Here is an 11,965-nt window from a genome sequence, read left to right on the forward strand (position 1 = left end):
TCAATAAACAAATCTGGAGACTCTCACATGTGAGCCTCAGCGTCGCCATCCCCACGAGCTCATGTGTGAACCTCTGCAAGCAGCCTGGCCTATCTGTGTGATTTCTTCTGTTCTAAGTCAGACCTAGCTTCTTTTCTTCCTTCCTTTCCATCTTCCTTCCTCCAGTTCATTCATTCTTTCGTTCTTTCTTTATTTTTTCCTTCCTTTCTTTCCTTCCTTCACTCCTTCTTCCCCCCTCCCTCTTTCTTTCTTCCTTTCTTGAATGTTGCAGATATTAAGTGAAAGTGATACCATCTCCTGAGAAGAGGGATGGGAGGTTGTTGAAGAGGACTGAGAAACCTGCTCAGAAGAATGACCAGAGTAATAGGAGGTTTAGTGAAGTGAATGACTCACTGGTCCGGACGGTGTTGAAAGGAATTCAAATTACCGCCCTCTGGGGGCTAGGGGTGCATAAGGACATTGATCAAGACTGCTTGTGGGTATCTTCAAATTTGAACACCTCCAACAAACAGGATTACAAGTGATGTCACCTAGAATTTACACCCAAATTCCTAATTTCATTTCATTTCCCACTGTGTAATGCTGGCTAGCTCCATTTTAGAGACTTATTTTTTACCAAAGCAAAGATAAAGAGTCTACCCATTAGTACCATGGGCAATTTCTGCTATGATTGAGAATTTCCAAGCAGTTTCTCCATTCAGTCATAAAATCTTGAAAAAGCACTAAGGATGACAAAACAGGAGGCAAAATTCTTTTCTCTTTTGTTGATGTTGAAATTGTAAGAAGACAGCAGGGGCGGTTTTGTTTATGAAAACTTCAAGGGAGGGACAGTCAGTTGGGCATCTGACTCTTGATCTCAGTTCAGGCCATGATCTCAGAGTTCATGAGATCAAGCCCTGCATCAGGCTCTGTGCTGACAGTGCAGAACCTGCTTGGGATTTCACTCTCCCTCTCTCTCTGCCCCTTCCCTGCTCGTGCTCTCTCTTGCTCAAAATAAATAAGTATTTTTAAAATATAAAAATAAAACTTCAAGAGAAAAGGCACATCAATTAGAAGGAATAAAATTTTTTTAAAAATCTAACAATACCAATTTCTGTATAGGATGTGTAGCAAATGGTACAGCCACTTCGGAAGACACCTTAGTAGTTTCTTACACAGCTAAACAAAGGGCAGAAATCACACTCCTGGGTATTTACATAACTAGTTTGAAAACTTATGTCTCCACAAAAACCTGTGATTGAATGTTTGTAGCAGGTTTATTCATAATTTCCAAACACAGAATCGACCAAGCTGTCCTTCAAGAGATGAACAGAGATGCCACCTGTGGTCTATATGTATGATGAAATACTCTTCAGAGATCAAGAGGAATGAACTATCGAGGCACACAAAGACATCTATTAACCCTAAACGCATACTGTTAACAAAAAAAAAACAATGTAAAAATGTTAAATTTCGTGTGATTCCATTTAGAAGACACCCTAAAACAGACAAAAACTACAGAGAAACAAACTTATCAGTATTTGCCAGAGATGTGGTGCAAGGAGGAGGGCAGGGCTGAATGGGTGAAGTGCAGGGGATTTTTTTCTAACAGTTAAAGTATTCCGTATGATACTGTAATGGTGGACGGCAGATACATGACACTGCACTTATCAATACTGATATGATTTTCCAGCACAAAATGGGAACTTTAATGCATGCCAATTTAAAAATACACACATACACACACGTGCACACACACACACACACACACACACACAGATCCAAGAATCACAGGACAAAATTAAGAATGTGATTAAATAATGGAACTGTATTATAAATGGAGGAAAAACTCCTCACTGGAGGTGGTAGGGGGTTAAGGTGCTGACCTAAGTAACATGGGAAATGAGTAGAGTCTAAAACTCCATACATAACTTCATACCCCAAAAATGCACAACACTACACTCTGGTTGATAAAACATTTTCCCCACAAGAGTGTGTGTCAACAATTCTGAAACAACTGAAACAACTGTACGTGTAAGCTGCAAGTGAACAATTAAGTGGATGGGATGCCCAAGGAGAGCCAAGTTTCCCGCTGTTGCAGTAAGAGGTTACAGACAAGCAAGGGGAATAAGCTAAAACATTCCATGCGGTTGGATCACTATGGACTCACATTTAGCATAATCCAGAGATGATGCACACAGAAACACTGACAGAGAGGCATATATACAGGAGTTAGTACACACATAGGTATTTTCCTGCTCTGTCAGCTGAGAGGGCCTGAAAGGAAGAATATCCCAGCCGCAGTAAGTACTCCAAGTGTCCAGATTTGGGTTTCTAACACCATTCTCCAATCAAAGGACTCCTCGGATTAACAGCTGATTCTAGGCCTGAGACAGAAAATACACACGATGAGCCTGGAGCATCTTGTACTGCTATCAAGTGAGGAACTGTTCAACACACACACACACACACACACACACACACACACACAGAGTGATGGGCATATGTCCAAGTACACAGCAGACAATTGCAAGACCTGACCAGTACTCTTCAAACCTGTTAAAGTCGTCAAAAACAATGAAAATCTCAGAAACTGTCAGATGAAGGAGTCTAAGGAGATACAACAACTAAGTGTAATACAGTATCTTACATGCAAGTCCGGAACCGAACAGGTAAAAGTCAAGGATATCTGAATAAAGTGTGGAATTTAGTCACTAATAATGTATGAATATCATTGGGACCAAAGTACCATATGAATATCAAGACATCAATAATACAAGAGAGAAGTTTGGAATATGCGATAACTCTTCTATAAATATCGAACTATACTGAAATTAAGAATTTTTAAAAATATAAAGGTTAGAAAAGAAAAACAAAGACCTACCTACTGAAAATTTCAGGACAGAGAACAGTAGTTGGAGGAATCCACGGTGTGAGAAGTTGCTCTCCCATACAAAGAAGTGCCAGAGAGAAAGCTGGTGATGACAATGAGGCAACGTAAAAGAGAAAAACAAAGACCCCCCAGAAAAGGGGGAAGAAAAATGACAGTCAGGTTTTTCCAGTAAGGAAGAGAAGCTAAGTATGGAGAAATCCAGCAGGACAATGGGAAAAGACCAGTTATAAGATACAGAAAAAAAATGTTCCTAAAATAAAACAGATGATCTACAGGAAGAGAGAAAGCCTCCCCATCTCTGTGGATACGCCTGTATCTTCTAAAAGTGATGTGCATGATTGAAGATTCAGTTATTAGTGTTTATTTTACATGCAGGAGCCAGTGTCCACCCTCAGCAGTCTTCCTCCTTTTCAGACCGACCTGCCACATCTCATCACTGCATGTAAAGTATGCAAGCAGAAAGTGAAAAACACAGGTTCCTTCCAATTTACATAGACCCACTATTCAAGATCTCTGTTAGGAATTAAATTGTGTTATTAATTTGGGTCGCCTGGGTGGCTCCATCGGTTAAGCGTCCGACTCTTGATTCTGGCCCAGGTCATGATAGGGCCCTGTGTCGAGCTCTGTGCTGTGAGGAGTATGCTTGGGACTCTGTCCCTCCCTCTCTCTCTGCCCCTCCCCTGCGTGCACAGTCTCTTCCTCTCAGAACTAAACATTTTTAAAAACCGTGTTTAAAAAGAAAGAAAAAAGAAAAGTAAACAGTTTGTGAGTTTGAGCTCCATGTCAGGCTCTGTGCTGACAGCTCAGAGCCTGGAGCCTGCTTCAGATTCTGTGTCTCCCTCTCCCTCTGCCCTTCGCCGCTTGTACTCTTTCTGTCTCTCAAAAATAAATAAATGCTAAATTTTTTTTTAATTTTTTTTAAAATTGTGTTAATTCATGTTATTAAATGAGATAATGTAACAACTTTCTTAATGAGATACTGTGACCATGTTCCTAAACTTTAATAGGCAGCACCCACTAAAACAAAATCAATGGCCCAAGAAACACAACTTTTAGAGGCTTTGTGCCCCACCAATGATGTCTAACATACTAAGTTAAGCCACTTAAAATACCAAGATCGGCTTGAAATCTTGCAGCCAGCAGAACTGGCATGTCGTTTACTACAGTTTAACTGTGAGGCCTTGTCTGTGTCTTGAGGACAAACGCATCAGCCTTCTTTCGCACTGTCAACACCTGAAATCTAGACAAATACTGTTTCTAAACTGACAAGGGTCCACATTGTAAAGAGACTGCACTCCCCTCAACACCAGTGGGGAACATTGTGGATACATGCCACGTGCAAGCACATATCGAAAAGCAGTGAACTAAGTACAATTCACACAATTCAGAGAGACTTGTGCAATTCGCGACAGAGAAGTGACATAAAGCCCATTTCGGTCGTGATTCTGGAAGACCGCGCAAAGCCCTGGAAAGAAAGCCCTGCGGTTCGAATCAGACTGACCTGGGTTTAAACCCTGCTTCTATGGCTTCTCATCCCTGACAAAGGAACCTAACAAGTTAACATCTCCAAATATCCATTTCCTCACCTGCAAGAGTGAGCAATGGAGTCTCCCAGGGCTGATGCAAACTTTTGTTTTGTGTAGCACTTGTCATGCATCAGGTTGCTTTAAGCACTTTATATAAATTAACTTATTTACTCTTCCTAACAACTGTAGGAGATACGTGGTTATATTACCATCATTTTACAAAATGGGAACTATAAAGTACAGAAAGGCTGGGTAACTCGTTTCAGCTCACACAGCCACTAAGTAGGTAAGCTGCATGTTCAACCCAAGTAGTCTGGTTCATTTTTGCCCTAAACCGTTAGTATAGCAGAATACCATTATTAAAACAATTAATAAATCAAGTCTCCTCCAACCACCTTATTTCTAATCCATTTCTTTAAATACTGACATGATTTACTTAATGAAAGAGAAAAATTATCCATTACTAAGTGACATTAACAAGAACTATATTAGAATTTATCTATTACTGTCTATCTTAATTCATCAATAAAAATGTTAAGTGATTATTGCACCAGTGAGTTCTCCAAGATTCCATATATGTTAATCAAAGAATGGTTCAGTGAATGGGAGAATGTGTAAGAGTTATTCCAAGAAAACCCCCAAAGTAATCTTAACCCTAAGTAAGGCTAACTAATCCTTCACAGTTTTATGGTCAATTAGCAAGGCTGCTAACACGCACATTCCGAGGCACAAGAAAACCAACCTAACAGTTAACATACAAACAAATTATTGCTTATAAAAAATAAAAGGGTCCCTATCAGCTAATGATTCTGGAATGGGGAGCATTTACAGTGAGCTCTGCATTCAGAGTATTTCTGAGTCCCCAAGACTAAGAAAAAGCTGTAATGTGTAAGCCCCAAAGGCCATCTCCTTCATCCTCCTCATCAGCTCCTTCCCAACAAATATCCCCCTGACCTCACTTTGATTCTGACCTAACATGTGCTAAGTTTTTTGAAGATAATAAAGCCCCACTCTAACAGACAACCTTTAAAAAGAGAGACAACTTGGGGCACGTGGGTGGCTCAGTCGGTTAAGCGTCTGACTTCGGCTCAGGTCATGATCTCACGGTTCGTGGGTTTGAGCCCCACGTCGGGCTCTTTGCTGACAGCTCGGAGCCTGAAGCCTGCTTCTGATTCTGTGTCTCCCTCTCTCTCTGCCCCTCCCCTGCTCACGCTCTGTCTCTGTCTCTCAAAAAGAAATAAATGTAAAAAAAAAAAAATTAAAAAAAATGAAATAAAATAAAAAGACAACTTAAACGAATATTCTTTCACTGTTCATGTCCTTGTGATTATATTGAGAGGAAATGCACTTAGCAAAAGCAGCATGAAACTCTACTTTGTGAACACCCAGTAAATAACTGGTGCTTACTGAAACAGCAACCTCAAGTTTGCTCCAGGTCGTTAGGAAGTGAATTCCCTAGAGCGCCCATCTCTGATTTCTATCCTACTGCGTGAGGACTTTTTCTGACACCACCATCACCTCCACCTCAGGGCACCAGATGCTCTCCAACCAGCACATCCCCAGTCCCCCCAACACAACTAAAACTGGTCAGAGCTGCAACAGCCACACCAAAGTATGGGACCAAACTTAATGCCATGTTAACACTGTTTTTCTATCTGCAAAGCTAAAAGGGAGCTGTGGGGAAGGCGCTGCTCTGGCTTGATTAAAGACTGGTCAGCCTACATATTTAGGCAGATACACCATGGATGCCCTTCTGAACAGGGATGGTTACCTTGTTGTAAGGAAACAATCGAGCACACAGAGTAGTCTGGGTGTCCGTCCTTCTGTCGTTAAGGGTAGCCTGAATGTCCAAGACTCTGCTTGGGTTGATAAGGAAAATCCAAAGGATAAAAACAACTGGAACAGCCATAACCCTCATTTATTTTACATTGCCTTATGTGAGGAAGTTATGCCATTTAGACTGCCTCTCCCTTAGCTCTCCCTACTCAGTCAGGGCTTTATCACAGATGCTCCTTTGTACCGTTCAAGCATTCCAATTTCCGAGAAAATACTCGATGCCACACCTAAGAATATCAATACATTTTACTACTTAATTGGAGCTAAAAATGGGCCTTGCTGACTACGGCTGGAAAAGCCATAATTTTTCAGACAACTAAAATTAGATCATTTCGGTGAGCAAAAGACATATTCCAAATAAAGCAGTAAATTTAACACAAAAAGCCTCCAGCAGGGAGGGCATAGTTCACAACTATCTTTCTTTGGAGAGCCTTTCTCAGAGTTTAAAAGCCCCTTTGGGGTGCTGTCCTGAATTAGCACAGGGACTGCTGGAGCACCAATATGAGGCGATGGATGAGTATGAGCAGCCTGTACTTAATATTCCTAATTTGTAAGATGAGACAAAAGACAGCAACAACCAGTTTCTAAGCCAAGAGAAGAGAAATAAGTGAGAGAATGTTGATCTGGAAACAGTTCTGTCCCATTACTCGTAGGGGCGTGAACCACTCTCTAATGCACATGCATTTCCAGGGAGTCCTAGGAAAGCAGGGACGAAACAAAGGCATGGCAGAGGCCAAACTGGTTTTCTGCAGCAAGATCTTGCAGACCCCTCACGCCCTTCTTTTTACTGCAGGCCAACCACTCAACTCAAACTTCAACCTAAAAACCAGCAAATGATCAAACCATCCAAAGGAGGACATGCTTAGTTGATAGGGTTATTTTGAAAGGAGAAAAATTGGCTTCTCTAGTCTTATTTTCTGACCTAGGAATTTAAATCTTTCCTGAGAAGAGGAAGTGTAAGTCACCTACAGATGAGCTAACAAACACATTTCTCGTCTCTACCACAACGTCCTTGTTGGTTAAGAAGGTGAGAGAAGTAGGTGTTTCTCCATCGCAATCCACCCATATTCTAACCATGCTCCCCAAAATCAATGAACATAAATCATACTGTTGGAAAATCGCCCTCTGGTAGGATTTGAGGATTCCAGCAATCAAAATTCCTCTGAACCTGGTTGAGACTCTCCACTCCCATGCTAAACTCCCCCCCTCAGAAGATAACTTCCTTTCTCATACAGTGTTTTTCTGTTCAAGGAGTTGATCAACTCTTACATTCTCATAAATAAACCCTAAGAGACTCTTAAATACTGAGAACAAACTGAGGGCTGGTGGGGGATGGGGGAGAGGGGAAAGTGGGTAATGGACATTGAGGAGGGCACCTGTTGGGATGAGCACTAGGTGTTGTATGGAAACCAATTTGATGATAAATTATATTTAATATTAAAAAAATGATTGCACTGTGGAATTTAAATGTAATTTAAAAAGAGGAAATCTAAGCAAGCCTAGGTCAGTCATAGTGCAGTGACCTGTTGAAAACAAAGCTCTCACTGACTCTGACCAGTAAAGGTAAAGCTGTTACCTTCATCCTCGGATAGCCTGTATTGCAAGAGTTATGAAAAGACATTACCCAAAAGAGAACAGCTACGTCTTAGACACATAATCACCTGTTGGATCCACGCCAGTATCTGGTCGACAGATGGCAGGCATTTCGTTTTATTCTTCAGACATTTAAATTTTACAAGATTGTGATTTTTAGATTTGAAGAACAACCCATTGTTACTAAGAGGGAAAAAAAATCTAGTATCTCGTGTCTAGGAAAACTTGCTATTTATGAAATCCAAACCCTGTTGTACAGTCACCTTCTAAATCATAAGCACCTCACTTAAAAACACTCTGTCATTGATATCCTCGGGTAGCAAGCATCCTGCCTGCAGCTCTTTTCATGCCCTACTTGAGCTGCACTCAAGGCAACTCCAGGAGAGCAACTGAGCTGTGCTGGGCCAACAGTGCCCCCTGGTGGTTACCCTGTCAAACTGTCTGACCTCAAGTGTGTGGGACTTGGGCACACCCACCTTCAAGGCTGTTGACATGCCTTGAGCACCTGCATAGATTTATCCTCAACATTTCCTCCCTGCTCTCACTCCGTGATGGGCAAGGTGGGGAGCATATGACACGACAATGTGAGGGGCGGTGAAATCTTTAGAAACTGAGTAAGAGCAGCTTTCAAAATCATAAACGCCCCTTGCGAAGATTCTAATACATCCCTTAGTGGGGCATCATCTCACGCCACCCCTGGAAAATCACAAGGTCTCAAGAGAAATAAATGTTACTGATGGAGTTGGATTTTTTCTTTTTTTGTCATCCAGCTAAATTTATTCCATTTAAATGCCCATCTTTTATTGGAGATTAGACTTTCCTATTTTGGGGAGAGTTTAAATGTCCCTTTTTTATGAAATGGTGATGTTACAACATGATCACTTTAACAAATTATCCTTACTTGGCCAAGTTCACCAACTTTATTTGGGTTTTTTTTTTTTAACTGATGGACAATTCTTGAAAATAAAAAATCAGAAAAGTTTGGTTTTGGGTAATGACTGGCCCCTCTTCCCAGTTATTCTTATCCCTTCTCTTCCACAATAATTAAGTTTACTGGGGTAGTAAGACATCCCTGCACCTGTACTAAGATTGAGGACAGTCAGTCCTTGGGTTCTTCTCACTGTCCATCACTCTCTTACATGCATAATAGACAAACCACCCCTCACAAAAAGGTCCATGTTCTTAATAATTTGTGTTTACCTAGGATGAAAATCTTATCAATTGGCAGGTGGCATCACAGCTTGAGTGTAAAAGCCAGATCCACCTCTGGGAGTCAGATATGTTTAGAAAAATCTGGTAGAGTCATGGTTTGAGGTCACCTGGAATCTGTCTGTAGAAGGGACTCAGATGTCTCCAGAGAAAGCACCTACTCTAACAGGAAACAAAGTCAGGCAAACAAGTTTGCCCCAGTCTTCATCCATCTGATTCTGAGAGAGAGGAGATTCTGAGTTCTGTATGGAGTCTGTCACTAAGATTTGTTGTTCCCTACCACCCCTCCCCAACACTCTATGGATCCCTGAGTAGTAAGGAAAAAGGAGAATTCCCAAAAAATTCAAAGAGCTATTTTTTCTTTTACTACAAACCTACAAAAGACATTACGGCAAAAAAGTATTTCTGCTCTGATAGCTACTGTGCATGTAATACAAGGTAGCTCTCACACACCAAGAACATCATATAGTAAGAGAGCACGGCTCATTTATGGTGCCTGAAGGCAGCATGATTTAGTGTGCTAACACTCCTCCTTCAAAAACAGTCCTGCTGCCATACTACTGGCATCTTCAAGGTGGACACACACACACACACACACACACACACGGACAAAGACCTCAGTAGATGACCTGCCACCACCTCTGAGTGTAGAGTCCACTATGGGTACATGTGAGCCACCCTCCAGCTCCAACCAAGGCCTCTCACAAATACTGTTATGCCAATAATAGAGTGTGGGCTTGGACAGGAAGATCCCCAACTTCAGTCGAAGTTAAGAACCAGAGAAATATGGATTACAGGAGGCTGATACCAACATACAAATTCTGGGTTTCCCTGGCACGTGAGTATTCTTATTATGTTTTTCTACCTCCAAGGAAACGGCGTGCACGTAATTTGCACTTACACATCTCCAGGAGTGTCGAAATTAAGTCACTTGAAGACAAGGTCCTAGTCTTCATTTGCCTTAGTCTCCAAACCCCCCATCAGTAGAAAATGAAACATTTATACTTGACTTTCCCTTCTCCCCTCATTCTCTCTCAACCTATAAACATATAGTTAATATACCGAGTATATTAGCAGTGCATTGAAGGATTCCTGAGACGTCTTCAATACCCTCTTTGTTGGAACGGTCTGCATAGGAGCATCTGTTAGAGATATTGTGGAAATTCCTTTCTGCATCCCTGTAACTAAGAAGAAAACAAAATTAGCATACAGAGCAAATTTTTAAACCATCTGCGAATGCACTCATGTATGCACACACAAGCACACGTACTCTGTGCTTATAAAAATAACTGCATTTTAAAATAACTCAGGGTTTCAGACACCACTTCTGGCATAACCCGCCATTAACATCAGCATGAGCTGTGTGGATCAGGAACCAGAGGCCATCATTAATAAGACAGCTGTGTGTGGGAAAAAAAAATACATGAGGAGAACCAGAACATGTATCAGTTTGTACAGCTAGTGGTTTCCTTATCTGAGTGCTTCAGAGCTGCTGGTAATCTGTTTCTGTAAGGAAGATGCCTGGCAATAAAAATAATTAATGGTACTTACTTGGTGCACTGGTACTTTGTGAAAAGTCAACACGTCCTAACCTCTATCACAGCCCAGGACGCAGCAGTGTGGTGCATGGATAACAAATTAGCTAACGAACCACTTGGGAGTCTGACAGAATTTGAATCATGCTCTTACCATTTTCTATCTGTGGGACTTTGAGCAAGTAACCTCATCTCTTTGAGTCTAACTCGCCCCCCTCATAAAATGGAGATCCGCTCCCCCACCACAGTTCTTGTGAGGACAGAATTACAAAATGCCTGTGTAATCAGGTGATGCCTGGAACTTCTCCAGTTGCCTCTAGATTAGAGCGAAGGCATCAGAGCTGAAGACACTAGAGGCCTGATGCTCCCACATTCTATAAAAGTAGCAATTCCCTTCAGAACTTAAGAAATGACTGGAGGCCCTGCCATCACCAGCTCACAGAAGCAAAGGAATAAAAAAAAATTGAAAGCAAATCCTCGGAAGAAAAAGTAACTGGCCTAGGAGGAGAACACTGTTTTTATTCTTCCCTTGCCCTACAAGAAAAAGAGAAAGGACAGGTTTTCTGCAGAAGCCCAGTTGGGAAGAGAAGGTCCGCCCCTGGTCAAGATGGGGCGCTGGGTACCACATTCCACTGTGAACGTCTGCTGAGGTGGTATAATTCCTGATCATCCCTTGGTGCCTGAGTGGAGGGAGAAGGTTCCAGAAAGACTTATTAACAGGGAAAAGAAAGAGAAGCAAAATAGGAGCCGCCTACCATACCTCCATTTGGCAAGGCAAAAATTAGGCATTTCCCATGGGTCGGGGAGATACTAGGAAAGAGAAGAACGCTTGGGTTGTCCCCTCTTACTGCCTTCCCCAGCCAGAGGCTCCCAGCAGGAGAGAGATCCCACCAGCAAGACCATGAAGTATACTTCTCAGGGGCAAGAGTGGGGCATCTGAAATACCTTACTGAGGGTCTCCTAGCCAAGACAGGACTGTCACAGTCATCAGTGAATTTAAAAAGGCTGCCCCTATCTTCCATTTTACTCCTGCCTGATACATAAGAGAAAGGGACGTAGAAAGGGTTGGCCTGGACCACAGGAGTGAAATGCCCCAGGATACCCCTCTACTTGCATTCTGACACAGGCAGACAGGGATGGAATGGGGAGAATGGATATGGGATTGACATGTGAACTCATCTGGAGTAGACTAGACTCCCTGGAAGTTCTTGAAAATCAGGGCAATCCACCCAATATCACAGCAGACCCATCCCTGCATGTTTGAAGTAACTGAGAGAAAAAATAAGATGGCCTCAGGATTGCACACTCCCCTGAGATCAGATCCCAACAAACCAGTTTGGCAAAATGCTCATTACAGTTTCCAGGATGCAGGAATCACTCAGTAAAAAGTAGAA

The 11,965-nt window shown here is 41.9% G+C and overlaps 1 protein-coding gene across 1 annotated transcript in view; it reads right to left on the reverse strand.

The window, feature by feature from the left end:
* The window catches only part of GUCY1A2 (guanylate cyclase 1 soluble subunit alpha 2), a 322,831-nt gene that overhangs the window by 273,042 nt on the left and 37,824 nt on the right, over positions 1 to 11,965 (reverse strand). The window contains exon 3 of the mRNA XM_042957957.1: positions 10,099 to 10,220. Within this exon, the coding sequence (XP_042813891.1) occupies positions 10,099 to 10,220 (122 nt within the window). The remainder of the gene's footprint in view (positions 1 to 10,098; positions 10,221 to 11,965) is intronic.

This window comes from Panthera tigris, chromosome D1 (genome assembly GCF_018350195.1).
Source record: "Panthera tigris isolate Pti1 chromosome D1, P.tigris_Pti1_mat1.1, whole genome shotgun sequence".
Classification (NCBI taxonomy): Eukaryota; Metazoa; Chordata; class Mammalia; order Carnivora; family Felidae; genus Panthera; species Panthera tigris.